Source organism: Oncorhynchus kisutch, linkage group LG5 (assembly GCF_002021735.2).
Source record: "Oncorhynchus kisutch isolate 150728-3 linkage group LG5, Okis_V2, whole genome shotgun sequence".
NCBI classification, from domain to species: Eukaryota; Metazoa; Chordata; class Actinopteri; order Salmoniformes; family Salmonidae; genus Oncorhynchus; species Oncorhynchus kisutch.
In genome coordinates this window covers 7,807,786-7,832,955 of record NC_034178.2, presented here as the reverse complement: position 1 = coordinate 7,832,955, position 25,170 = coordinate 7,807,786, and the positions used below count along the sequence as shown (strand labels likewise).

The following is a 25,170-nucleotide window of genomic DNA, read 5'->3' as shown; positions in this document are numbered from 1 at the left end:
GTTTTAGAAATGCTGGAGAAAAGCTGGAGAGTGTGCGTGAGACATGTGATCTGAAAGACCCTTTTCAAAGCATGTAGGTTATACATAGCAAAGATATTTCGCTAGGCAATGCTTGCGCAATGAGTAAACTGTCCTGAGACCAGAATACTTGTTACCTCCCAGTGCGTGCACACACACACACACACACACACACACACACACACACACACACACACACACACACACACACATCCAGTGCAGGGAGATTGCTGATTGTGAAATATGCCACTGTAGGCCATTGTTTGTTTCAAGTGTTTTACAGACCTGTTCAAAAGAAGGGAAAATCAGTGGATGTAATGGCAGGCTTTGAAGGTATAACCAAGCAATAGGATGTAAGACTTCATTCAGGAGGCTACGGCCGTTAAACAACAGACTATGTGTCATCATGAGACTGGCTGTCATTTACAGCTAGGTATTAGGTTATGAGCCCAAATCTTACAACAACTTTTGGAAATGACTCGATTCACCATCATTCTGTTCAGAATGGCCAAGAGATAATCGGTCTACGTTTAGATTTGTTGCTCAGTTTTAGTTCTTTGGGTCCTTTTTGCAGTTGAATCAGAATGATTGATTCAAGGCCTTGAGTGGTTCTGCTATCTTTTTTTTTGGGGGGGGGGGGGGGGGGGGGCAGCAAAAGCTATTCAGAAATGACCAATTCTACCTCTGAAAGGGAAAGTGCTTTTCGATTTCCTTGAAAAGTGTTACTACATGGCCCACGTTTCATATTGATTACAGGCTTCATGGGTCAATGGTTGCTTTTTTTATTCATGCAAAGTACAGCCACTCTGTTTGATGATGATGATGATCATCATTGAACTGATCATTTGAATCTCTTATTCTCATAGTCTTCTCCTCTTTTTAACTCCCACAACTTTTCCTTCCTGCAAAAACAATTGTCATATTTGCACTGAGACCATAGGGTTCCCACATCAATACCCAAATCCCTTTGCCTTCTGTACATCAACTGTTTTTGAGGAACAGTCTCCCCCTTCTGCTCCCTGCTATGCTGTGACATCAGATCTCTAGTGGAATGGCGTTTTTCATACACTCCCTCTCCTCCTCCTCTTCCTTTAAATCCTCTTACTACACACACACACACACACACACACAGTGGTAGATTTGTTTTGGCTCTGATGAGGAGGATTAGGAGATGAAGGCCTCAGCTCGGAATCCGCCACAGCAGTTTGGTTTAGACCAAAAGCCTCTTCAACACAATGAGACACACGCTGAGACACAAGCATGCCGACCGACTGCAGAGCTGGCTCTCTGAAACCCACCCCCATGATGGGATAATGGGGTTGATATTGTCCCACTGATGGCTTAATGTAGTCAACCCATTAAGTCTATAAGTATGATATTTTTGAGGGATATTTAAGTATCAGCTGACTAAAATCCACGCTAAATTGTTTTCACTGGGGTTTTGTGTCCATAAAGAAAGGTTACTGATGAAAACATGTTTTCTGATCTTGTCTTTATTGTTCTACATATTGCCGTATGGTGCCTTATCACGTTGTGCTACCACGTTGTGCTACCACATTGTGCTACCACGTTGTGCTACCACGTTGTGCTTCCACGTTGTGCTTCCACGTTGTGCTTTACATGTGTAAAGTCTTCAGCAGACATCAATGCAGCGTGGCGTGTCGGTGGCTGAAGGCCAGAGTGTGAATGAATACACTGTGACACATCAATCTGTGGGTGTTTGTCACCTACTGTGTGTTTCTGACATGATGTCCTCCGTGTTCCACTGTGCCCTAGCTTGGCGTTGTCATTGAACTGTCACGACAGTGTTATTTCTACCTCAAGGCTTGGAAGCCAATCTTTTGTATGTGATAAAAAATCAACAAATGGTGGCTATTGTATGTTCTGTATGATTTGGCCCTGTGAAGAGTTGAGAATGACAATGATACATTTTGATTCTAGGCACACTTGATGCAAAGTTTATCCAAGAGAGGATGCCAATGTTAGTGCTGTTGATACGCAACCAATTTCACAAATCTCCAAGCATTAGTTTGAAGCCTGTCGTGCCTTGACGTCTCGGTTACACCATTCATTTAATTTACGGTGAGCCCTCCGACGGTCGTCTCGGGGTTCTCTGACCGCCTCATGCCTTCACACTCTTAACAAAATTTCATGGCAGGACTTGGCTACAGCGGCTATGTAATGACCGTAGCAGCCAATTATGTTAAGCTATGTAGATATCCAGCACGAAGGACTAGGAACAATAATGTCCCGTGGTCCAGTAGTGGGTAGGCTCTGAGAAAGGTTGTTCCTTACAGCAACATCACATATTAGTAAGACGCCCATACGATCATCCTTACACCTAATTTTGCTCTGCTTCAGCCACAAGACCAAATCATCGGGCTGGCCTCCCCCCTCTGGATCCTGGGGCTCCCTGCCGGGACCCCCCTATGGCTGGGACATGGGCTCTTACAGGGACGGCCGAGACTACTTCAGCAAGTAAGTACCATCCCTCCCCAGGGGGGTGTACAACAACAGTGTCCAGGCCCAACCCCCCCCCCCCCAAAAAAAGTTGCCAATTCTAGGCCTAATTCAAGTCCACCTCACTCAGCTATTAACATTCAAATCACTTGTTGTAGCATTATAACACGGGACACACTGTTGCTCAGTGAGTGTGCCTTACAGTATAATTAGCGAGTGTGTGTGTGTGTGTGTGTGTGTGTGTGTGTGTGTGTGTGTGTGTGTGTGTGTGTGTGTGTGTGTGTGTGTGTGTGTGTGTGTGTGTGTGTGTGTGTGTGTGTGTGTGTGTGTGTGTGTGTGTGTGTGTGTGTGTGATCACCTACATTGTTTGATTAACCGTCCTGACTTAAACTTGAAATGAACCTCTGATCAAATTTCCCCCACATGCTTCATAGTGTGATTACTCAAAATGTCAGTGCTAGGGAACACCTGCGCTGTAATGGAGATTCCTAAGGATTATGAGGACTAGTGTAGTGTTTTTCTTTTTAAAGGTCCGTCGTTCCAATTTTGTCTGGAAATTCCAGACGCGTCATCTTCTCCCGTGTCCTGTATCAACAGTGTGCCAATGGAATACTGATTCCCCCCCCCCCACCTCCATCCCCTCATCCCTGTCTGATGTAGACTGCCTCAGTGTCTTGAATTATTTCGGAATACTGACTTATTTTACTACCTCTGTGGATACATAAAGCACACCTTTTCCCCACTGAGTGACACAGGAGCTCTGAACAAGGAAAGGGTGCTGTCTCCTATCTCTAGATGTGTCACTAGCATGGAGGCTTCTTTGATCCCAAGTGAGAATGGGGTGACGTTCACAGAGATGACACCGGAGTGCAGATAAGGGAGCGTGACAATTGGATTTCTAGGCGCGAGAAATAAATGGATGAGGACAGGTTAAACCACGAGATTGTTCTCCTAACCTAACCTAGCACAACCTACTGTTACAGGTTTAGTGAATGTTGCTGTTCTCCTTCGTGGCAAAGGGGAATGTGTGTGCTTGCCTGCCTACGTGTGTGTGTGCACGTGGGCGTGTATGTACGAGCCGTACCATTGGAGGTATGAGACAGCTATTAGGAGGATAATATATGGCTGGTCTCAGAGCAATATATCTGGCTTTGTGGCGATATTTTTCTCTGATTTGGCCCGAGTGTAATAGATGGTTCTCCCTGTTGGGCATAAAGGACTGAGTGGATTTCAAATACATCACCCTCTCTGTGCGCTTGGGATAATGATAGTACACTGAATCCTGAATCCCAGACAGTCCACACTATTGATATTATCCTTTGATATCCAGGGAATATTAGACATTCCGGTGTTTACTGTACCCTTGGTATACCCATGTATGGATTACCTGGTCCCGGTCTGTGTAGATTCGCTGCAACATCAGCATTTAACCTTCCATGGCACAGATGCCAGTGAACTCTGAACTCTGACCATTTGCCCAGCTCTTGGAGATGAAACCGTGATCGATATGCCTGCGTGTAGCTCACCTAGGGTACGGGACTGAACACGATTCATCAGAATACAGATTTAGGAGAGGGAGAGCTACAGTAAAGTAGTGAAGCTGTATTGAAACTAGTCCTGAGAAAATGGACCTGAACAGAGAGAGAATGGAGATGCCAAAAAGACGTAATGGATTATATAACCCAGAGATACTTCATATTATCACAGAACCAATAGACATTAGTTTAGCAGGGGACAGAACCAATTGGAATAGGTAAAGAGAGGGCAAAAAAACACAAACATGGAGGATGTGGACTGTGGATATGGTGCAAGTGGGTACATCAGAAGCACAAATGTAGGATGCCACACCCGATCACATCACTAATGCCAGACAGTGAACTTCAACCTTTGACCCATTGTGCGTACGTGCTTGCATGAGGAAGTGTGTCAGATGGTTTAGGAGTGTTATGTAGCACAGTGTCAATTAGATGTGTGAGTTATCTAAGTGGGAAGTGTCTATTTGTAGACTGCTGACCACACCCAGATACAGGGTGCCAGACTGCTGATTGTTTTTATGAATCAGGTTGTCATTGTAAATAAGAATGTGTTCTTAATTGACTTACCTGTATAAATAAAGGTCAAATAATAATTACTTGAGTTAATAACAGAATCATTCTGGGGCCCAATTCCAAACTGATCCCACTACCCTCTCGCCGGTTCCTGTTTTAGGCAGGGAACAAAAGAGTTTGGAGTAAGGCCTACCCAATACTAGGGAAAATATTATTCTAGTCAGGAGAGTCCTATGTCATTAGTCTCCAGTTGGATCAGTTTGGACTGAGAAGCTCCCCTATTGAGTCTATCTCTGATGATGCGTTGCCTGTTCCTGTTTCCTCTCAGCCACGTGTCCCAGAGCAGCTCCCTGGAGGAGGTGCACCGTCTGGATGGGGTGCAGCTGGTGCCCCCTGACCCCCGGCTGGTGGAGATGAGACGGGACCCTGTCCTGGGGTTTGGCTTCGTGGCCGGGAGTGAGAAACCGGTGGTGGTACGCTCTGTTACGCCTGGTATGCATCAACGTCCCACCAACTGCCTACATCTCCCATGACCCCTCCTGGTATATCCCTCCGCCTACGTCTCCCATGACCCCTCCTGGTATATCCCTCCGCCTACGTCTCCCATGATGATCACTGACCAAACTCACCTGAAGAGCTCTAATTTAAAACCATATCAATACACATGACACTCTCACGTCAGAACAGGGCCGTAGCTGTTTCATGGGATCATATCCAGATATGTCCCTACATGAAGTTTAGAAATCTACTGAACATGATATTGGTACAAAGTGTTCAAAGGCATTTTAGTCAATGCAAATTACATTCTAGTGTATGTGTTATGGATACCTTTACATCCTTGGGTTCATTCTGGCTTTTCAACCTTTCAAGTGTCGGTAACATTATCTGTATTTTGGTTAATAAGAGCAGTTCAATCGTTGTCACATGCTTGTAGTATGACATTGATGCCATAGGGCTTTTCACGCTCCGCACTTTGTAAGCAGTGGTCCTTGGCTCCAAGCACATGTCACGTCTCTATCAGCCTAGGGGGTATATCAATAATCCAATAATCACTGTTTGATCAACAATACAATTCAATAACCACAATTTTCTTGATTAGAGAATTATTAAGGAATATGAGGGTCGTGTTAATTCTAATGAGACTTCTGGCCCTGGTGTGATGTTATCTATCTAGTCCCCGCGATATGTCCCCGTGCATTGAATAGTCCCCGCGATATGCAACTTTTCAGGGAAGTCAGGAACCAATATACGCAGTCAGTTAGCAAAGCAAAGGCTAGCTTTTTCAAACAGAAATTTGCATCCTGTAGCTTTAACTCCAAAAAGTTTTGGGACACTGTAAATTCCTTGGAGAATAAGAGCACCTTCTCCCAGTTGTCCACGGCACTGAGGCTAGGAAACACTGTCACCACCGATAAATCCACGATAATCAAGAATTTCAATAAGCATTTATTTACGGCTGGCCATGCTTTCCTCCTGGCTACCCCAGCCCCGGCCAACAGCTCCACACCCCCCGCAGCTACTTGCTCAAGCCTCCCCAGCTTCTCCTTCACCCAAATCCAGATAGCAGATGTTCTGAAAGAGCTGCAAAACCTGGACCTGTACAAATTAGCTGGGCTAGACAATCTGGACCCTCTCTTTCTAAAATTATCTGCCGCCATTGTTGCAACCCCTATTACTAGTCTGTTCAAACTCTCTTTCGTATTGTCCAAGATTCCCAAAGATTGGAAAGCTGCCGCGGTCATCCCCATCTTCAAAGGGGGTGACACTCTAGACCCAAACTGTTACAGACCTATATCCATCTTGCCCTGCCTTTCTAAAGTCTTTGAAAGCCAAGTTAATCAACAGATCACTGACCATTTCAAATCCCACCGTACCTTCTCCGCTGTGCAATCCGGTTACCGAGCTGGTCATGGGTGCACCTCAACCACGCTCAAGGTACTAAACGATATCATAACCGCCATCGATAAAAGACTGTACTATACAGCCGTCTTCATCGACCTGGCCAAGGCTTTCGACTCTGTCAATCACCGCATTCTTATCGGCAGACTCAACAGCCTTGGTTTCTCAAATGACTGCCTTGCCTGGTTCACCAACTACTTCAGACAGAGTTCAGTGTGTAAAATCGGAGGGCCTGTTGTACGGACCTCTGGCAGTCTCTATGAGGGTACCACAGGGTTTAATTCTCAGGCCAACTCTTTTCTCTGTATTTATCAACGATGTCGCTCTTGCTGCGGGTGATTCCTTGATCCACCTCTACGCAGACAACACCATTCTGTATACATCTGGCCCTTCTTTGGACACTGTGTTAACAAACCTCCAAATGAGCTTCAATGCCATACAACACTCCTTCCATGGCCTCCAACTGCTCTTAAACGCAAGTAAAACTAATTGCATGCTTTTCAACCGATCGCTGCCCGCACCCACCCGACTAGCATCACTACTCTGGACGGTTCTTGGAATATGTGGACAACTACAATACCTAGGTGTCTGGATAGACTGTAAACTCTCCATCCAGTTTCATATTAAACATCTCCAATCCAAAATTAAATCTGGAATCGGCTTCCTATTTGGTAACAGAGCCTTCTTCACTCACGCTGCCAAACATACCCTCGTAAAACTGACTATCCTACCGATCCTCGACTTCGGCGATGTCATTTACAAAATAGCCTCCAACACTCTACTCAGCAAACTGGATGCAGTCTATCACAGTGCCATCCGTTTTGTCACTAAAGCCCCATATACTACCCACCACTGCGACTTGTCTGCTCTCGTTGGCTGGCCCTCGCTACATATTCGTCGCCAGACCCACTGGCTCCAGGTCATCTATAAGTCTTTGCTAGGTAAAGCTCTGCCTTATCTCAGCTCACCAAAACACCACCCACCCGTAGCACACGCTCCAGCAGGTATATCTCACTGGTCATCCCCAAAGCCAACACCTAATTTGGCTGCCTTTCCTTCCAGTTCTCTGCTGCCAATTTTTATTTTATTTTACTAGGCAAGTCAGTTAAGAACAAATTCTTATTTTCAATGACACTCTGGGATTCGAACTTGCAATCTTTCGGTTACTAGTCCAACGCTCTAACCACTAGGCTACCCTGCCGTCCCAATGACTGGAACGAATTGCAAAAATCGCTGAAGTCAACTTTAAACATCAGCTATCTGAGCAACTTACCGATCACTGCACCTGTACACAGCCCATCTGTAAATAGCCCATCCAACTACCTACCTCATCCCCATATTGTTTTTATTTACTTTTTTGCTCTTTTGCACACCAGTATTTCTACTTGCACATCATCACCTGCACATCTATCACTCCAGTGTTAATTTCTTGAATTGTAATTACTTCGCTGCTATGGCCTATTTATTGTCTTACCTCCTTATGCCATTTGCACACACTCTACATAGACTTTTTCTATTGTGTTATTGACTGTACGTTTGTTTATCCCATGTGTAACTCTGTTGTTGTTGTCTGTGTCACACTGCTTTGCTTTATCTTGGCCAGGTCGCAGTTGCAAATGAGAACTTGTTCTCAACTAGCCTACCTGGTTAAATAAAGATTTGATTTGATTTATTTTTATTTATTTATTCTCATCTGACAACTTTGGTGAGGTACAGCGAATATTAGTCGGTGAGAAACACCAATCACTGATGGATTACATGATGGTTGTTGGACAATCGATCCTTTAGGTATTCCATGTTGTTTTCATTTTATCCCAATAATCTACTGAAAGACTTTGACACATGTAACATTGTCAGTCAACTTATGAGTGTTGCTCATCCGGTGCTTAGTGTGACTACAGACTGAGACGACAAAACAGTAAGGCAGAGGGATTCTCTCTCAGCGTCTCTCTATTCTATTCAGATGTTGGGAGAGTTTCTGAAGCCCCTTACGCTCTCTCCCCACGTCTCCTCTCCTCAGCCAGTGTCATCCATCAATCCGTTTATTCAGGACTTCACTATCATGGGAAACAGGCTTTCTTGTTGGAAAATAATTAGCACTTTCAGAATCGGTGCAGGCATCGGGAACAAAGGCCCATCTTCATCTGTGCCTCTACATTGTGCCTCTACAACACAAGCAGAGAGATTCAATTGCCAGAGCCGGTTGAGAAGCTCGTAATCTCCACAGGAGAGAGTGGGACGCAGAGAGACTGTGTCACACCTGGGAATTGAGTGAACCTGAGTTTTTGAGAAAAATGTCATGAGTTCATTTTTCTTTGGTGTTAGCGGGTAGGGCTGACGTTTGAAACCAGATTTGAACCGAAGACAACGTGAACACGGAGCCTAAACGTCTCAGTGCATCAGCATTGTTTACGACAAATGTATGTACAAATCCCTGACAATCTGTGTGCATGTGTGTGTGTGTGTGCCTGTGCATTCATGTGCATTCATGTGCGTGTGTTGGTGTGTGTGTGTGTGTGTGTGTGTGTGTGTGTGTGTGTGTGTGTGTGTGTGTGTGTGTGTGTGTGTGTGTGTGTGTGTGTGTGTGTGTGTGTGTGTGTGCAGGAGGTCCCTCGGAGGGAAAGCTGATCCCAGGAGATGAGATCATCATGATCAACGACGAGGCAGTCAGCTCAGTGCCCAGGGAACGAGTCATCGACCTCGTCAGGTGACCCTGTCTGTCTGTCTTATTGTCTCTGTTTATCTAGGGTATTCATCATGGGTAACTATGTCCAGTTGTGCCAACAGCTGTTATCTCCCTTGGCCCTTCAGGCGCCAGACTTTACAGGCACTTTTTTCCTTTTGAGAAAAGAAATTCATAAACCATTATTTCTGTCTCCTTAACAAAGTAGAGACGTTACAAAGTATTCTGTGATTTGATGGCTGTAATTTCCCGGACACATCCGAACCCTTAGGGGGGGGGGGGCATCTTGTGTCCTGTCCTTCACGTTGTAGTTTTTATTTTGTGATTATGCTCTGTGGAGTGTAAACACGGCTGACAGTTGTTGTATTTCTGAAGGATGACCAGACTTTCTCAAAAGGCCTTCGGTCGTTTTTATGTGTTCAATTCTGAAAAGTGAAGATTGCATTTTCGTGACTGCATTACTTGATTGGGCATCTCTCAGATATTCAGAGCCAATTGTACTGAACAGAACTCAGCCAAAAGCTTGGGTAATTATACTTTCTAACATAGCAGACATGACATTTCATTTGAAATTGATAAATGTCAGAGTCTGAAGTGAGGCTGTGTTCTTGCCTGTTTGTTAGTGGAGACGTGAACATTTTTAATAACATCTCATCCCCCCCAGATACCAGAATATGGTGTGTGTATGCATGTCCATGCATGTGTGTGCCTCCAAACATGTGTGCATGCGTGCGTGTGTGCGCGTCTGTGCCTGTGTGCGCGTGTAGTTCATTATATTGGATTGGAAATCATTGATTTCCTGTTTACGTTGCCATTAAATTGAAGTCATTCACTGTGACTATCAGTCAATTAAATGTGCTTTTCTCCCTCCAGAAACTGTAAGGAGTCCATTATGTTGACTGTTGTCCAGCCGTACCCTGTGAGTATCTTTATGTTTTAGAACTGTTGGTTATAATAACAGGATGTAACATTGCTGCACACCCGACACGGGGATTGGTTTCATCCTGACCTCCATGCTAAATCTCTTTGTTCTCAGTCGCCCAAATCAGCGTTCATCAGTGCAGCCAAAAAAGCCAAGCTCAAGTCCAATCCGGTCAAAGTGCGCTTTGCAGAAGAGGTCATCATTAACGGTCAGGTTCCGGTGAGTTCTCCTCCTGTCACATGGTTGACCATTGAATTTATCCATTTGACCTTTAACCACCAACTGAACTGAGCAAGTTATTTGTGTACAGTTGAAGTTGGAAGTTTACATACACTTAGGTTGGAGTCATTAAAACTCGTTTTTTAACCACTCCACAAATTTCTTGTTAACAAACTATAGTTTTGGCAAGTCAGTTAGGACATTTACTTTGTGCATGACTCAAGTTATTTTTCCAACAATTGTTTACAGACAGATTATTTTACTTATAATTCAGTGGGTCAGACGTTTACATACACTAATTTGACTGTGCCTTTAAACCTTTTAAGCTTGGAAGATTCCCGAAAATTATGTCATGACTTTAGAAGCTTATGATAGGCTAATTGATATCATTTGAGTCAATTGGACGTGTACCTGGGGATATATTTCAAGGCCTACCTTCGAACTCAGTGCCCCTTTGCTTGACATCATGGGAAAATCAAAAGGAATCAGCCAAGACCTCAGAAAAAAATTGTAGACCTCCACAAGTCTGGTTCATCCTTGGAAGCAATTTCCGAATGCAATAGTACGCAAGTATAAACACCATGGGATCACGCAGCCGTCATACCGCTCAGGAAGGAGACGTGTTCTGTCTCCTAGAGATTAACGTACTTTGGTGCAAAAAGTGCAAATCAATCCCAGAACAACAGCAAGGGACCTTGTGAAGATGCTGGAGGAAACAGGTACAAAAGTATCTATATCCAGAGTAAAATTTGTCCTATATTGACATAACCTGAAAGGCCGCTCAGCATGGAAGAAGCCACTGCTCCAAAACCACCATAAAAAAGCCAGACTACGGTTTGCAACTGCACATGGGGACAAAGATCGTACTTTTTGGAGAAATGTCATCTGGTCTGATGAAACAAAAATAGAACTGTTTGGCCGTAATGACCAATAAAATGACCATCACAAAGCCCTGACCTCAATCCCATAGAAAATTTGTGGGCAGAACTGGAAAGGCGTACACGAGCAAGGAGGCCAAAAAACCTGACTCGGTTTCACCAGCTTATTGTGGGAAGCTTGTGGAAGGCTACCCAAAACAATTTAAGGCAATGCTAGCAAATACTAATTGAGTGTATGTAAACTTCTGACCCACTGGGAATGTGATGAAATAAATAAAGCTGAAATAAATAATTGTATCTACTATTATTCTGACATTTCACATTCTTAAAATAAAGTGGTGATCCTAACTGACCTAAGACAGAGACCTTTTACTAGGATTAAATGTCAGGAATTGTGAAACTGAGTTTAAATATATTTGGCTGAGGTGTATGTAAACTTCCGACTTCAACTGTATATTTGGTTCACATGAATTATATCTTTGTATTTAATTTTTTATAAGTAAGGCTCTCTTCCAAAATACACATCAGCATATCAGTTCAAATGAAACAATTTATTGGGGATGCATTGTAAATGGTGTGCTAGTATGGATATTGCTATTCACACCCCTTGACTTTTTCCACATTTTGTTACATTACAGCCTTATTCTAAAATCGATTAAACAAAAGGTTTTCTTTATCAATCTACACCCAGTACCTCATACAAAAAAAACTGTTTTTTAGAATTTTTTGCACATTTATTAAACCTAAAAAACAGATGTACCTTATTTACATAAGTATTCAGACCCTTTGCTATGAGACTCGAAATTGAGCTCAGGTGCATCCTGTTTCCATTGATCATCCTTGAGATGTTTCTACAACTTGATTGGAGTCCACCTGTGGTAAATTCAATTGACTGGACATGATTTGGAAAGGCACACACCTGTCTATATAAGGTCCCACAGTTGACAGTGCACATCTGAGCAAAAACCAAGCCATGAGGTCGAAGGAATTGTCCGCAGAGCTCAGAGACAGGATTGTGTCGAGGAACAGATCTGGGGAAAGGTACCAAAACATTTCTGCAGCATTGAAGATCCCCAAGAACACAGTGGCCTCCGTCATTCATGAATGGAAGAAGTTTGGAACTGCCAACGTTCTTCCTAGAGCTGACTGCCCAGGCCAAACTGAGCAATAGGGTTCCTCTGTGGAGAAGGGGGAACCTTCCACAAGGACAACTATCTCTGCAACACTCCACCAATCAGGCCATTATGGTAGAGTGGCCAGACGGAAGCCACTCCTCAGTAAAAGGCACATGACAGCCTGGTTGGAGTTTGCCAAAAGGCACCTAAAGAGTCTCAGACCATGAGAAACAAGATTCTCTGGTCTGATGAAACCAAGTTTGAATTCTTTGGCCTGAATGCCCAGCGTCACATCTGGAGGAAACCTGGCACCATCCCTGCGGTGAAGTATGCTCGTGGCAGCATCATGCATTGGGGATTTTTTTCAGCTGCAGGGACTGTGAGAATAGTCAGGATCGAGGGAAAGATGAACGGAACAAGGTACAGAGAGATCCTTGATGAAAACATGCTCCAGAGAGCTCAAAACCTCGGACTGGGGCAAAGGTTTATCTTCCAACAGGACAACGACTCTAAGCACATAACCAAGACAAAGCAAGAGTGGCTTCGGGACAAGTCTCTGAATATCCTTGAGTGGCCCAGCCAGAGCCCCGACTTGAGCCCGATCAAACATCTCTGGAGAGAACTGAAAATAGCTGTGCAGCGATGCTCCCCATTCAACCTGACAGAGCTTGAGAGGATCTGCAGATAAGAATTGGAAAAACTCCCCAAATACAGGTGTGCCTGTAGCTTGTAGCGTCATACCCAAGAAGAGTTGAGCCTGTAATCACTGCCAAAGGTGCTTCAACAAAGTACAGAGTAAAGGGTCTGAATACTTATATAAATGTGATATTTCCGTTAGAAATGTTTATAAATTTGCTAACATTTCAAAAAAACTGTTTTTGCTTTGTCATTATGGGGTATTGTGTGTAGGGGGGGGGGACAATGTAATACATTTTAGAATAAGGCTGTAACAAAATGTGGAAAAAGTCAAGGGGTCTGAATACTTTCTGTGTTGATATACACTTGTTTATCTGACTACATCCAGACAGTTCAACAATGCTAGCAAGCAATATAAGGTCATTCCTTTGTAAGTCCTGCTTCCACCTAGAACGCAGTGAAGGACAACTCTGTTGTCTTCATGTAGGCTACTGTATGTCTTGTATGTCATTCTTCTGTGTCTCCTTTCCACCCAGAACACAGTGAAGGACAACTCTCTCCTCTTCATGCAGAACGTTCTGAAGGTGTACCTGGAGAACGGGCAGACCAAGTCCTTCCGGTTCGACTGCAGCACATCCATCAAGGTGTGTGTGGCTCTTTGTGGAGGGGGTTGGAGTGGCACTCTTTCTATAATTACTGTGGTGAAATGGGAGGAAATTAATGGAATATGGCGTGGGGACTCAACCTTGACTTGAAATGCAAATTGCATTCTAACCATCTTAGCTACACAGTGGCAGAAAACAAGAAAACAAATACAAAATGTATCATTTGCTATTAGGACATTGACATTGACCTTTGGTTATGGTGTGATAGGATGTTATCATGACCTTACAAGAGAAGCTGTCTATCAAGTGCATTGAGCACTTCTCCCTGATGCTGGAACAGCGGACGGAGGGATCGGGCAGCAGGCTGCTACTGTTGCATGAACAGGAGATGCTAACTCAGGTAGGAATTACTGTAGGCATGCTAACGCTAAGTCATTGGTTTGACCTTTACTTATCCAGGAAGTCCCATTGAGGTCAAGCGACCTCTTATGTAAGGTATACCCGGCCAAGAGGGCAATTCATGACAGAGATCAATCAATGACTCAATCAACCAATCAATTTACAAAGCCCTTTTTACTAGTGCTTTGCAGTATACACTTATGCATTTCATCTAACACAAAGCAAATGGAGCTTCTGCTTTCTGCCATAAGTCCTAATAGTTTGAAAAAGCTATTAGCCCATTTCAGGAGGATAGGTCTCAGTATGGAGCTCTATAGCTACAGGTCCAAGTTATCAATGTCCCAGAGAGAATAGAGAGAATGAAAGTCATTCATCTGTTGCTAGCCCAGAGTCACCCTCAGTGATCCCATTCTGCTTCCTAAACACACTCCCACCTCGGCCTCTTCACTTAGTATCCTATAGATAAGAGGCAATTCTATTCCAGCACTACCGCACAATCACACTCCAAGCTTCTATCTGAGACAGACAAAGTACACATCCCAAATGGCACCCTATTCCCATTATAGGTCACTACTTTTGACCAGGGCCCATAGAGCATCCCATAGAGTGCTGGTCAAAAGTAGTGCACTCGGGAATGGGGTGCCATTTGGGACATGCGCAAACACTTCCTGCTCAGTATTCATAGAGCGACTCAAGAACACAGCGTGATTTATCAAGTCCGGCACAGCAGGGCGCCTCTGCTTTCAATGTTTTAATGAAAGTGTGCTGCGATCAGAGTGAGGATACTTTTAATATGCATCACCATCATCCTGCATAGACAGCCCTTTGGTGGTAAGCAATAACCGGACTAACCGACGAATAACATGTTATTCTTCTTTTCAAGGATGAAAAGAGTTATGTAATAGGTTTTGTTATGATTCTTGTAAGGGGCTGAAATCTGTAAGCTCAATGCTCAAGATGTTACACTCTTAGAAAAGAAAGGCGCTATCTACGTAGAACCAAAAAGAGTTCTCCTATGTGGCCAGCCGAAGCACCCTTTTGGAACCTTTTTTTCTAAGAGTGTACCTTTGAAGGAACGAGGGCAAACTACTGACCAGTGTAGCACTTACAATATATCTCCCTCTGCGTGTCTTAATGAATTCCTGTCCCTTGACAGAGGCCAAGAACCTGTCCAATGGATGTAAATTTGCCTGACTTGTATTTGCAACCATGACTCACCCTGTCCTTAGCACTGACCTTACCATCCCATTATGTCCTCGGGAATGAATTTACCTGACCATTTTATGAAGTTTGACGTAGCACCTTGAGGGATCTTGCATTTGATGTTTTCCATTTTGATGTGTCTGTATCTCTTTCACATCAGTATACATTTACAGTGCAGTAAAACATTGTAATATTTTCTCTATAACACACACTCAATTCCTCCCCCTCCTTTCTCACATCCTCTCGTCCCCTTTTTCGTTTCAGGTGACACAGAGGCCGGGGTCTGATAAGATGAAATGTTTCTTCAGAATCAGCTTTGTCCCCAAGGACCCGGTGGATCTGCTCAGACGGGATGCCGTGGCATTTGAATACCTCTACGTTCAGGTGAGAGCACCACAGGAGACCTGGCCCAATCATAGTGGATAACACAAGACCGCACTCCTGTATTCTCAGGTGAACTTGTCTGACAAGCATTGGGACTTTAGCATGTCAATAATGACCTTTTGATCAATTACTGTACATGCATATCAAGTTCAAGGTTCCCATCCAAAATTGGTTAGTTGTCCAAGGTTTTAGGCTCATTCAGAACTTCATAATATTTTCTGTTCTCTTGGGATTGACTATTCAAAGCAAAATCGCTTCTATGACAACAATGCCCGGTTTCTAGCTTGTCCTTCATCAACTTGTAAATAGAACAAAATGCATCTATTTTGAATGGATTTGAATCCACTGGTTCTAACTGCCCCTCCTGGTCTTCCGTAGAGCTGTAACGATGTGGTTCTTGAGCGCTTCGGCTCGGAGCTGAAGTATGACGCCGCGCTCCGATTGGCCGCTCTGCAGATGTACGTCCTCACTATGACGACCAGGCAGACGCAGAAGGTCTCGCTCAAATACATCCAGTAAGTTCAGCTCCTTACTGCAAGTCAGTTAAGAACAAATTCTTATTTTCAATGACGGCCTAGGAACAGTGGGTTAACTGCATTGTTCAGGGGCAGAACGACAGATTTTTACCTTGTCAGCTCGGGGGATTCGATCTTGCAACCTTTCAGTTACTAGTCCAACGCTCTAACCATTTCTCTCTCTCTCTCTCTAATTTGCATTATTTCTACGCCCTTGAATATCAAATGACTTCTTAATTTCCAGGAAGGAGTGGGGTCTGGCCCTTTTCATCCCACCAGCGGTGATGACCAGCATGAAGGAAAAGAACATCAAGAAAGCACTGACGCACATCCTCAAAACCAATCAGAACCTAGTGCCTCCGGGAAAAAAGGTACTGTACGGATTCCATCGTCCTCTCTCTCTCGTATGCTTAGCAGAGCTGCCCTCTAGAGGAGTGTAGCTGTCTGTTTGCTTTCTTTTTTTTTCTTCATCGTCAATGATGATGTCAGTTGTGTATTTGAGACAGAGATACAGTCAAACCTATAAACAGTTAGTGTATTTTTGTTAACCCCAAGATATTTTCCTCTGGCTTTTTCCCCCTGCAGTTGACTGCGTTGCAGGCAAAGGTGCACTACTTGAAGTATCTCAGTGACCTGAGGTTGTATGGAGGGAGAGTGTTCAAATCCATACTTTTGGTAAGGCCACTAGTTGTATCTGTCCCTATTTTAATCATTTGTCAACTAGAAAAACAATATTGTTCCAAATCCATATCCTGCCTTCTCTATTTTACACACTCTCTCACACACACACACATACACACCCCTCTTCAACCCCAACACACACACACACACTCACCCCCAACACACACCCTCACAGCAAGGGGAGAAGCAGACAGAGGTGACCTTGCTAGTGGGGCCCAGGTACGGCATCAGTCACGTGATCAACACCAAGACCAACCTGATGGCCCTGCTGGCAGACTTCAGCCACGTGAACCGCATCGAGATCCTCACAGAGGATGATATCAACGTCCGCGTGGAGCTACACGTCATGGATGTCAGGGTAAGGAGTGGGGCCTGAGGTGTCGAGTTGACACAGTTAACTGAGTGGCTTGAGGCTTGGACCAGTAACCGAAAGGTCGCTCGTTCAAATCCTGAGCCGGCAAGGTGGGAAAATCTGCCGTTCTGCCCTTGAGCAAGGCAGCCCCCCAAACCTCTCTGGTTCAAGGGGGTTGGGTTAAATACGGAAGAAACATTTTGGTTGAATGCATTTAGTTGCGCAACTGACTAGGTAAAAGTGTACAGATACCCATAAGGCATCATGCCCTGGTCAATAGCTGGCTATTAAGTAGAAAAAAACAGTTTGTACATAAATGCTATTCTTGCAAGACCACATCCTTGTGTTCTGTAATGTTTTTCTTCATGTTTGATCTGAAGCCCATCACATTGATAATGGAGTCCAGTGATGCCATGAACCTGGCGTGTCTGACAGCAGGGTACTATCGACTCCTAGTGGACTCTAGGAGATCTATCTTCAACATGGCCCACTGCAACAGCATTGCTGAAGAAATGGGTTGGTCAATCTAGTACTATGCAGTGTGTGTGTGCGCTTCTGTATAAATGTCTATTATTATCAGAATTTCGCCAAATTGTTGAAGTGAGTTCTTCTATTAAACAACAGATCAGGACAATCTTCTGGAGTGGCCGTACAGCACTTCGTTAGGCAACTGTGAGGACCCCAATGCTGCCGGCCAGGATGAGCGTTACAGCAGTGACATGGACTTCTCTAACAATGGAGGGAGAGAGAACAACATCTCTCCCCACGTTCCCGAGTCCCAAAACCATACCCTAACCCTGCAGCAGAACGAGAGGCATTCGGAGGGGCGGAGGAGTCCCCAGCCCCCACCTCTCCCCCCCGCCAGAAACAAACCCAAAGACTCCCCCCGGAGTGCCAAGGTCTCCTTCATCTTCGGAGACCCCCCTTTGAACACTGTGAACCCCCAGAACTTAGGCTACGAGTGCCTGATGGATGAGAGTCCCGAGGTGCCCGAGAACAGGCCCATAGCCTACTTGCACAACAACGTCAACAACACGGGGGACTTCAGGACCCAGGTGACCGTGCCCTATCAGTTCGCCGACGGCAGTTCGCATGTGGTCTACAGCAACATCGGTGAGGAGCTGGTGGAGGAACCGCTGCTCAGGGACCTTTGTTATGCAGACACCACGGACGACGCCGAGGATGAGGACGACGCCAGCTGTGAGGAAGACTCTACCGGGGGGGGAGGGGGGGAGGATGGCGGCAGAGGTGGAGAGGGCGGCACGACGGCGGCAAGCAAAGCCACGTTCCTCACCCTCTCAGGCTCCAGCGATGACATCATCGACCTGACCTCACTTCCTCCCCCCGAGGGGGGCGATGACGACGATGATGATACTGACGGCGTCCTCCATTCCCTAAATCTCGCCATTGCTGCCCCTCCCCCGGGGTTCAGAGACAGTTCTGATGAGGAGAGTCCCGAGGGTCGCCCTTTGGCCACTGCCGACAACGATGACATGCCCGTGTCGCTGATCGACGCTGTCCCCACGGGGTCACGTGTCGAGGTGAGCGGCGGGGAAAGGAGGCTGGAGGATGCCATGGTGACAACCCTGCAGGCACTGGAAGCCCTGACTGTGTCCGAGGAGAGGCCACGCCCACCACGCCCACAGCGACCACAGCCCAACAGTAACCCAGGTCTTTAGTTCTACCGTCATTGTGCCAACATCACTTATAGTTTACAGCTGTTGTACATACAGTGTCATGGCCTTGCTCTAGTTTTGGTTTTTCATTGCTCACTGTTGTGCTTGTGGTCAGACCTGGCCCAAATTAGGATGTCTTCAAACTATATGTTGAACTTTGTTTAAAGTGATATAATAGAATTATATTACTTTTATGTAGTTAAGGTTGAAAGAAGCTCAAATTATAATATTTTTTCTCTCTGGCTCACATAGGTGTGCATATGTCTCGGGCTTTCAGTCCTGAGTCTTCCTCTGACTCAGGCAATGAGACCAACTCCTCAGAGATGACCGAGACCATGGAGCAGGCCGCCGCCCACAAACTCATCCACGAGAACCACAGGCGCCTCCTTATCGCCACCTCCGAGGGCTACCAGCCTCTGATGGAGGAAAAGACAGACTTCCCTGTCTCGCCCAGAGTGGCCACCCAAAAGAAAGCCCACAGCCCCTCCCACCATCGAGACGGCGGGCCGCCGTCGTCCGCCACGCTCCCTAAACAGACCCTCCATCCAGATGGCATAGAGCTGGATCCAGAAACCACTGATTCTCTGACTAATCTCTCCTCCGGCTTCAGCAAGCGACCCAACTCCGTAGTTGTTGGAGGGAAACAGCTAAAAAAGTTGGCCGACACCAACGGGAAGTTCAACACGTTCAGTACCAGAGACGGCCAAAGGGGGAGCCAGCTGGATGTGGAGCGTACCTCGTTCTGCGAGAGGTTGCAGAGAAGGCCGCCTCTTCCTCTACCAGAGAATTCCATCTCCATCATGGCGGAGAACCTGGCGGTGAACAGCCTGCCGAGGAGTCACCGCAGGCTGCCGTGCCCCCCTCCCCCACACCCTGAACGGACAGAGCCTGTGGAGGAACTTGGGGAGGCTGCAGGGGGGGACACTGGGGCGATGGGCGGCCAGGAGGAAGGGTACCTGGGGGGAGCGGCAGGTCCTTTCCCCTCCTCCCCAACCAAGAAACCCCGGGACCCCCCCGGTGGGCAGGGAGATGCCCCAGGGGAGCAGCTGCAGCAAGTGAGGCAAGGAGTTGCCCGGCTGTGTGAGTACCACCTAGCCAAACGGATCTCGTCCCTCCAGAGCGAGGCCCACAACTCCCTGCAGGGCTCCCAGTGCTCATCACTGGACGCGGGCTGCAGCACGGGGAGCAGCGCCTGTGGCACCCCAACGGATTCACCCCTCTGTGCCCCTGACGGCAACCACCATCCGCTCTCCGAATCTTCCACGTCCCTCAGGGTTTTCACCTACGAGGACAAGGCTCCCCATTGCACCCCGGGCCAGATCCCTGGGGGCAGGGACCTCCACCCCCAAGCAGACCCCACACTCCTGCGGAAGATGCTGCCCAACATACACCCTCCTGGGTCAGACACCAGCAGAGAGGGTTCCATCCGGTCGGCCAAGATGAAAGAAACCACAGGTAGTACAGCTAGAAGGAGTAACCTTCAAAATGATCTGCATGCCAAGACAGCCTGTGTAAGGGGGGCTAACTCCAAGGAGGGGAATGAGTCCTATAGGCAGCTCATTAACTACCTGACAGTGAGCCAGATGCACCAGGGAGGCAGGTTGCACAGTGCAGGCCTGGGAGGGGGAGTCAGGAAGGACACTAGGAGATATATTACCAGTAATCCCCAACTGATAGAGATGGTTAGGAGTAAAGGGAACACCATTCACCGCTATCCCTGCATGCCCTCCTCGTCCTTCCTCAGCCCGAGTCTAGTGAACCCCAATGCAGCCACCTCACGGGGTGACAAAGGCTCCCGACTGTATCACTCCGCCACGCTGCCCACTAAGTTGAAGAGCTATCCTGACTTGCATGCTCAGAGACCTGCTGACAGTCTTGAAGTAAGGCCCAGTGGCACAGAGAGGAGGAGCTCCTTTTCGGGCCTTGAGAGTGAGTTAGAGAGGGGCGCCATCGACCCTGAGGTCGAGCGGTTCCTGTCCCTGAGGGACAGCATCCATGGAGGGGGTGGGGGCATGGTCCACAGGCCCCCCTCCAGGGCGCGGAGTGTGATGTTCCAAAGCGGTGCAAGCATCTGTGGCCCAGAGGACTGGCTCAGGTCTGACTGCAGGACAAAGCATGCCGTCCGACAGGCTCTTAACGATTCTCTCTGTTTCTCTACTGCCCCTAGTGTAGCTCGCACAGAGCAGCTGGGGACGTCACTGGGAGCGGAAGCAGGAGATCACCCATCAGCTTTCACTAAGCAGGCCCGAGCCTGTGCCACGGCTCCTCCTCCTCCTCCACCACCTCCTCCACCTCCCCTACCAGCCAACATGAGCACCATCAACTCCACTGTGCCAAAGCAGGAATCCACCGTCACATACAGACAAAACCACATCCAGTCAGTCACAGCCAGCCTCCACCACGAGTGCGAGCCCAATATGAACAGCCTCCAGCGGGGCAGGGATTCCAGTGTGAACAGCCTCCACCTGGGCAGGGAGCCCAGCACCAACAGCCTCCACCTGGGCAGGGAGTCCAGCACCAACAGCCTCCACCTGGGCAGGGAGCCCAGCACCAACAGCCTGCAGCGGGGCAGGGAGCTCAGGCGGAGCACCAGTAATGTAACTGCGGGCTGCGGGAGTGTGGAGGTGCTCTTCGACAAAGGCAGAACTAAGTGCCAGCAGCAGCAAAGACCAGTTGACCCCAAACTACAGAGGAGACCGACGAGGAAGAGGCTGTCGAAGAGCTACTCGCAGGGCTCGGTAGCGTCCACCTGCTGGTCGGCTGGGGGCAGAGACAGCCGGAGGGCCTCAGTGATGTTCCCCCTGCAGAAGGACACCAAGCACATGAAGGGCTCGCAGAAGCTGGACTCGGGCAGCCCCTGGAGGTGCCATGGTCCCTTCAGCTACTGCTTCTTCAAGAGGAAGAGCCAGGCGGAGGAGGATGAGGTAGAGGGAGACGAGAGGGGCGAGAGGTCCAGGCACAGCCGTGGCGGGGAAATGGAAGAAGCAGCCTCTACCTACGGCCCGGCCATGGACGCAGCAGGCGACCAGCTCTACAGCGAGGTCCTGACCAACATGAGCTTCAGCGACCGGCTGTCGCGCATCAACACACTCAAAGACCGCATGTACGTCTTCCCCGTTGGCTTCTCGGACGTACACCGTGACGCCAGCGAGCTCATCGCTCTAGTGCGCTCAAGCGTAGGCAGGGGGGACCGCAGCGGCCAGGTGCCACAGATCACAGCAGACCTGTCCCAGTACAAGCAGCTGCTATCCATCGAGTCTAAAGAGCTGGGGCGGGCATGTCGCAGGATGGCCCAGGCCCACGGCAGCCCAGAGGAGATGCTGCTGGCCATCACCTGCAGTTTCCAGGTGCTGTGCTGCCTGTCTGAGGCCTGCATGTGCCTGGTGAGGGGCCTGGGGGCATCAGCCGCCCAACAGCAGAGGGAGGTGGTGGCCAAGGTGGACGAGCTGGTCATGAACTACATCTGCCTGCTGCGCGCAGCCGAGGCGGCGTCCATCGGAGCGCCCAGCGACCACAGCGTCAATGCCCTGGTCCGCCACTCCAGCACCATGTCAGCCATCGCCAACGCACTCACCCGCTCCCTCAAAACGCTGCTTAGCAAGTAGTAGGACGCCCAGCCGGCGGCACCATCTTTTAGTGTTATGTACATTATACAAAGCCATACAAGTCCAGAACTTTGTAATAAGAACTGATGTTATTATAGACACCCTTCTTCCTGTGTACATTTTCTTCCCATGTATATAATGTACATACAGTACATATGATACACTATATGAATATATCAATTACTAAAGATATTTTGAGTGGTTATTGGGAAGACATGTACTCTTTAATGTGATATTGACGATGCAGTTATAGGTTGCAATGTGGAGAGGATTGATGTACCGTAGCACTGAAATTGCACTGCATTTCACACTCCTTAGTGTCATTTCTAAATTCTTTTGACATGTTTTTTTTTTAAATACAGAGGGCAAAAACTTATAATGAAAAGACATAAAATATGTAAGCAAGTATCTTATTAAAGCGCTTTTAAGTCAGTGTGTAATGTTTAATCATTTAAAAAAAGTTATTTCATTGTATTTGTTTTAATATGATCCTCTCTGGACTCAATGGTGTCCTTCAACAGCTATAGTTGAAGTCGGAAGTTTACATACACTTAGGTTGGAGTCATTAAAACTCATTTTTCAACCACTCCACAATATTTCTTGTTAACGAACTATAGTTTTGGCAAGTCGGTTAGGACATCTACTTTGTGCATGACACAAGTAATTTTTCCAACAATTGTTTACAGACAGATTATTTCACTTATAATTCACTATATCACAATTCCAGTGGGTCAGACACTAAATTGACTGTGCCTTTAAACAGCTTGGAAAATTCCAGAAAATGACATTATAGCTTTAGAAGCTTCTGATAGCCTAATTGACTTTTATTGTGTTGTTTTACCAGGTAAATTGACTGAGAACACGTTCTCATTTACAGCAACGACCTGGGGAATAGTTACATGGCATAGGAGGGAGATGAATGAGCCAATTGTAAACTGGGGCTTATTAGGTGACCGTGATGGCCAGATTGGGAATTTAGCCAGGACACCAGGGTTAACAGCCCTACTCTTACAATAAGTGCCAGGGGATCTTTAATGACCTCAGAGAGTCAGGACACCCGTTTAACATCCCATCCAAAAGACAGCACCCTACACAGGGCAGTGTCCCCCCCCCCCTTTTTTAGACCAGAGGAAAGAGTGCCTCCTACTGGCCCTCCAACACCACTTCCAGCAGCATCTGGTCTCCCATTGAGGGACTGACCAGGCCCAACCCTGCTTAGCTTCAGAAGCAAGCCAGCAGTGGTATGTAGGGTGGTATGCTGCTGGCTCCAATTTGAGTCAATTGGAGGTATACCCGTGGATGTATTTCAAGGCCTACCTTCAAACTCAGTGCTTGACATCATGGGAAAATCAAAATAAATCAGCCAAGACCTCAGAAAAAAGTCTGGTTCATTCTTGGGAGCAATTTCCAAAAGGTACCATGTTCATCTGTCCAAACAATAGTCTGCAAGTATAAACACCATGGGACCACGCAGCCAATCATACCGCTCAGGAAGGAGACGTGTTCTGTCTCCTAGAAATGAACGTACTTTGGTGCAAAAAGTGCAAATAAATTCCAAAACAACAGCAAAGGACCTTGTGAAGATGCTGGAGGAAACACATACAAAAGTATCTAACATCCACAGTAAAACAAGTCCTATATTGACATAACCTGAAAGGCCGCTCAGCAAGGAAGAAGCCACTGCTCCAAAACCTCCATAAAAAAGCCAGCCTAGGGTTTGCAACTGCACATGGGGACAAAGATCGTACTTTTTGGAGAAATGTCCTCTGTTCTGATGAAACAAAAATAGAACTGTTTGGCCATAATGACCATCATTATGTTTGGAGGAAAAAGGGGGAGGCTTGCAAGCCGAAGAACACCATCCCAACTGCTTTTCTGCAGGAGGGACTGGTGCACTTCACAAAATAGATGACATTATGAGGCAGGAAAATTCTGTGTATATATTGAAGCAACATCTCAAGACATCAGTCAGGAAGTTAAAGCTTGGTCGCAAATGGGTCTCCCAAATGGACAATGACCCCAAGCATACTTCCAAAGTTGTGGCAAAATGGCTTAAGGACAACAAAGTCAAGGTATTGGAGTGGCCACTACATAGTCCTGACCTCAATCCTATGAATAAATGGTGGGCTGAACTGAAAAAGTGTGTGCGAGCAAGGAGGCCTATAAATCTGATTAAGTTCCACCAGCTCTGTCAGGAGGAATGGGACAAAATTCACACAACTTATTGTGGGAAACTTGTGGAAGGCTACCCGAAACGTTTGCTACCAAATACTAATTGAGTGTATGTAAACTTTTGACCCACTGAGAATGTGATGAAAGGAATAAAAACTGAAATAAATCCTTCTCTCTACTATTATTCTGACATTTCACATTTTTAAAATAAAGTGGTGATCCTAACTGACCTAAGAGGGCATTTTTACTAGGATTAAATGTCAGGAATTGTGTAAAACAGAGTTTAAATGTACTTGGCTAAGGTGTATGTAAACTTCCGACTTCAGCTGTATGTATCAGATTACATTTTATTTCTCCGACCATAAACATAAAAATCCACTCAATATTTTTTCAGCTTCTCTGACCCATTAAAACATTTTACATATCTGTGGGTCATGGTGTGTCTTCACCTGCTATTTAATTTGCTCCACTAATATCTTGTAGAAGAACTCCATTCAGTAAAAAAAAGATGAACTTGTGCACTGTCTCATTTTTCTACACCCTAGGCCTAGTAGCTTTCTCTATCTACTAGTAGCTTTCTCTATGAACATGAAAATGTTTCATTCCAAACTACGTCTTATTCATTTGGACATAAAACCATCTATTCGTTTCAAGTGAACAGGAGGCCCTTCTTTCCTAGCGTGATGCTTCTCATGTGAGC

General features: G+C 46.4%; 1 protein-coding gene across 1 annotated transcript in view; it reads left to right on the top strand.

Moving 5' to 3' along the window:
- LOC109890413 (FERM and PDZ domain-containing protein 4-like) overlaps positions 1 to 22,887 on the top strand; it is a 36,937-nt gene extending 14,050 nt beyond the window's left edge. The window contains exons 2-16 of the mRNA XM_031824341.1: positions 2,380 to 2,496; positions 4,855 to 5,018; positions 9,030 to 9,132; positions 9,982 to 10,027; positions 10,145 to 10,249; positions 13,415 to 13,522; positions 13,752 to 13,883; positions 15,350 to 15,469; positions 15,848 to 15,984; positions 16,229 to 16,355; positions 16,570 to 16,659; positions 16,841 to 17,023; positions 17,398 to 17,533; positions 17,642 to 18,688; positions 18,946 to 22,887. Coding sequence (XP_031680201.1) covers positions 2,380 to 2,496; positions 4,855 to 5,018; positions 9,030 to 9,132; positions 9,982 to 10,027; positions 10,145 to 10,249; positions 13,415 to 13,522; positions 13,752 to 13,883; positions 15,350 to 15,469; positions 15,848 to 15,984; positions 16,229 to 16,355; positions 16,570 to 16,659; positions 16,841 to 17,023; positions 17,398 to 17,533; positions 17,642 to 18,688; positions 18,946 to 22,298 — 5,968 coding nt within the window. The 3' untranslated portion in view covers positions 22,299 to 22,887. The remainder of the gene's footprint in view (positions 1 to 2,379; positions 2,497 to 4,854; positions 5,019 to 9,029; positions 9,133 to 9,981; positions 10,028 to 10,144; positions 10,250 to 13,414; positions 13,523 to 13,751; positions 13,884 to 15,349; positions 15,470 to 15,847; positions 15,985 to 16,228; positions 16,356 to 16,569; positions 16,660 to 16,840; positions 17,024 to 17,397; positions 17,534 to 17,641; positions 18,689 to 18,945) is intronic.
- Positions 22,888 to 25,170: the final 2,283 nt, after the last annotated feature.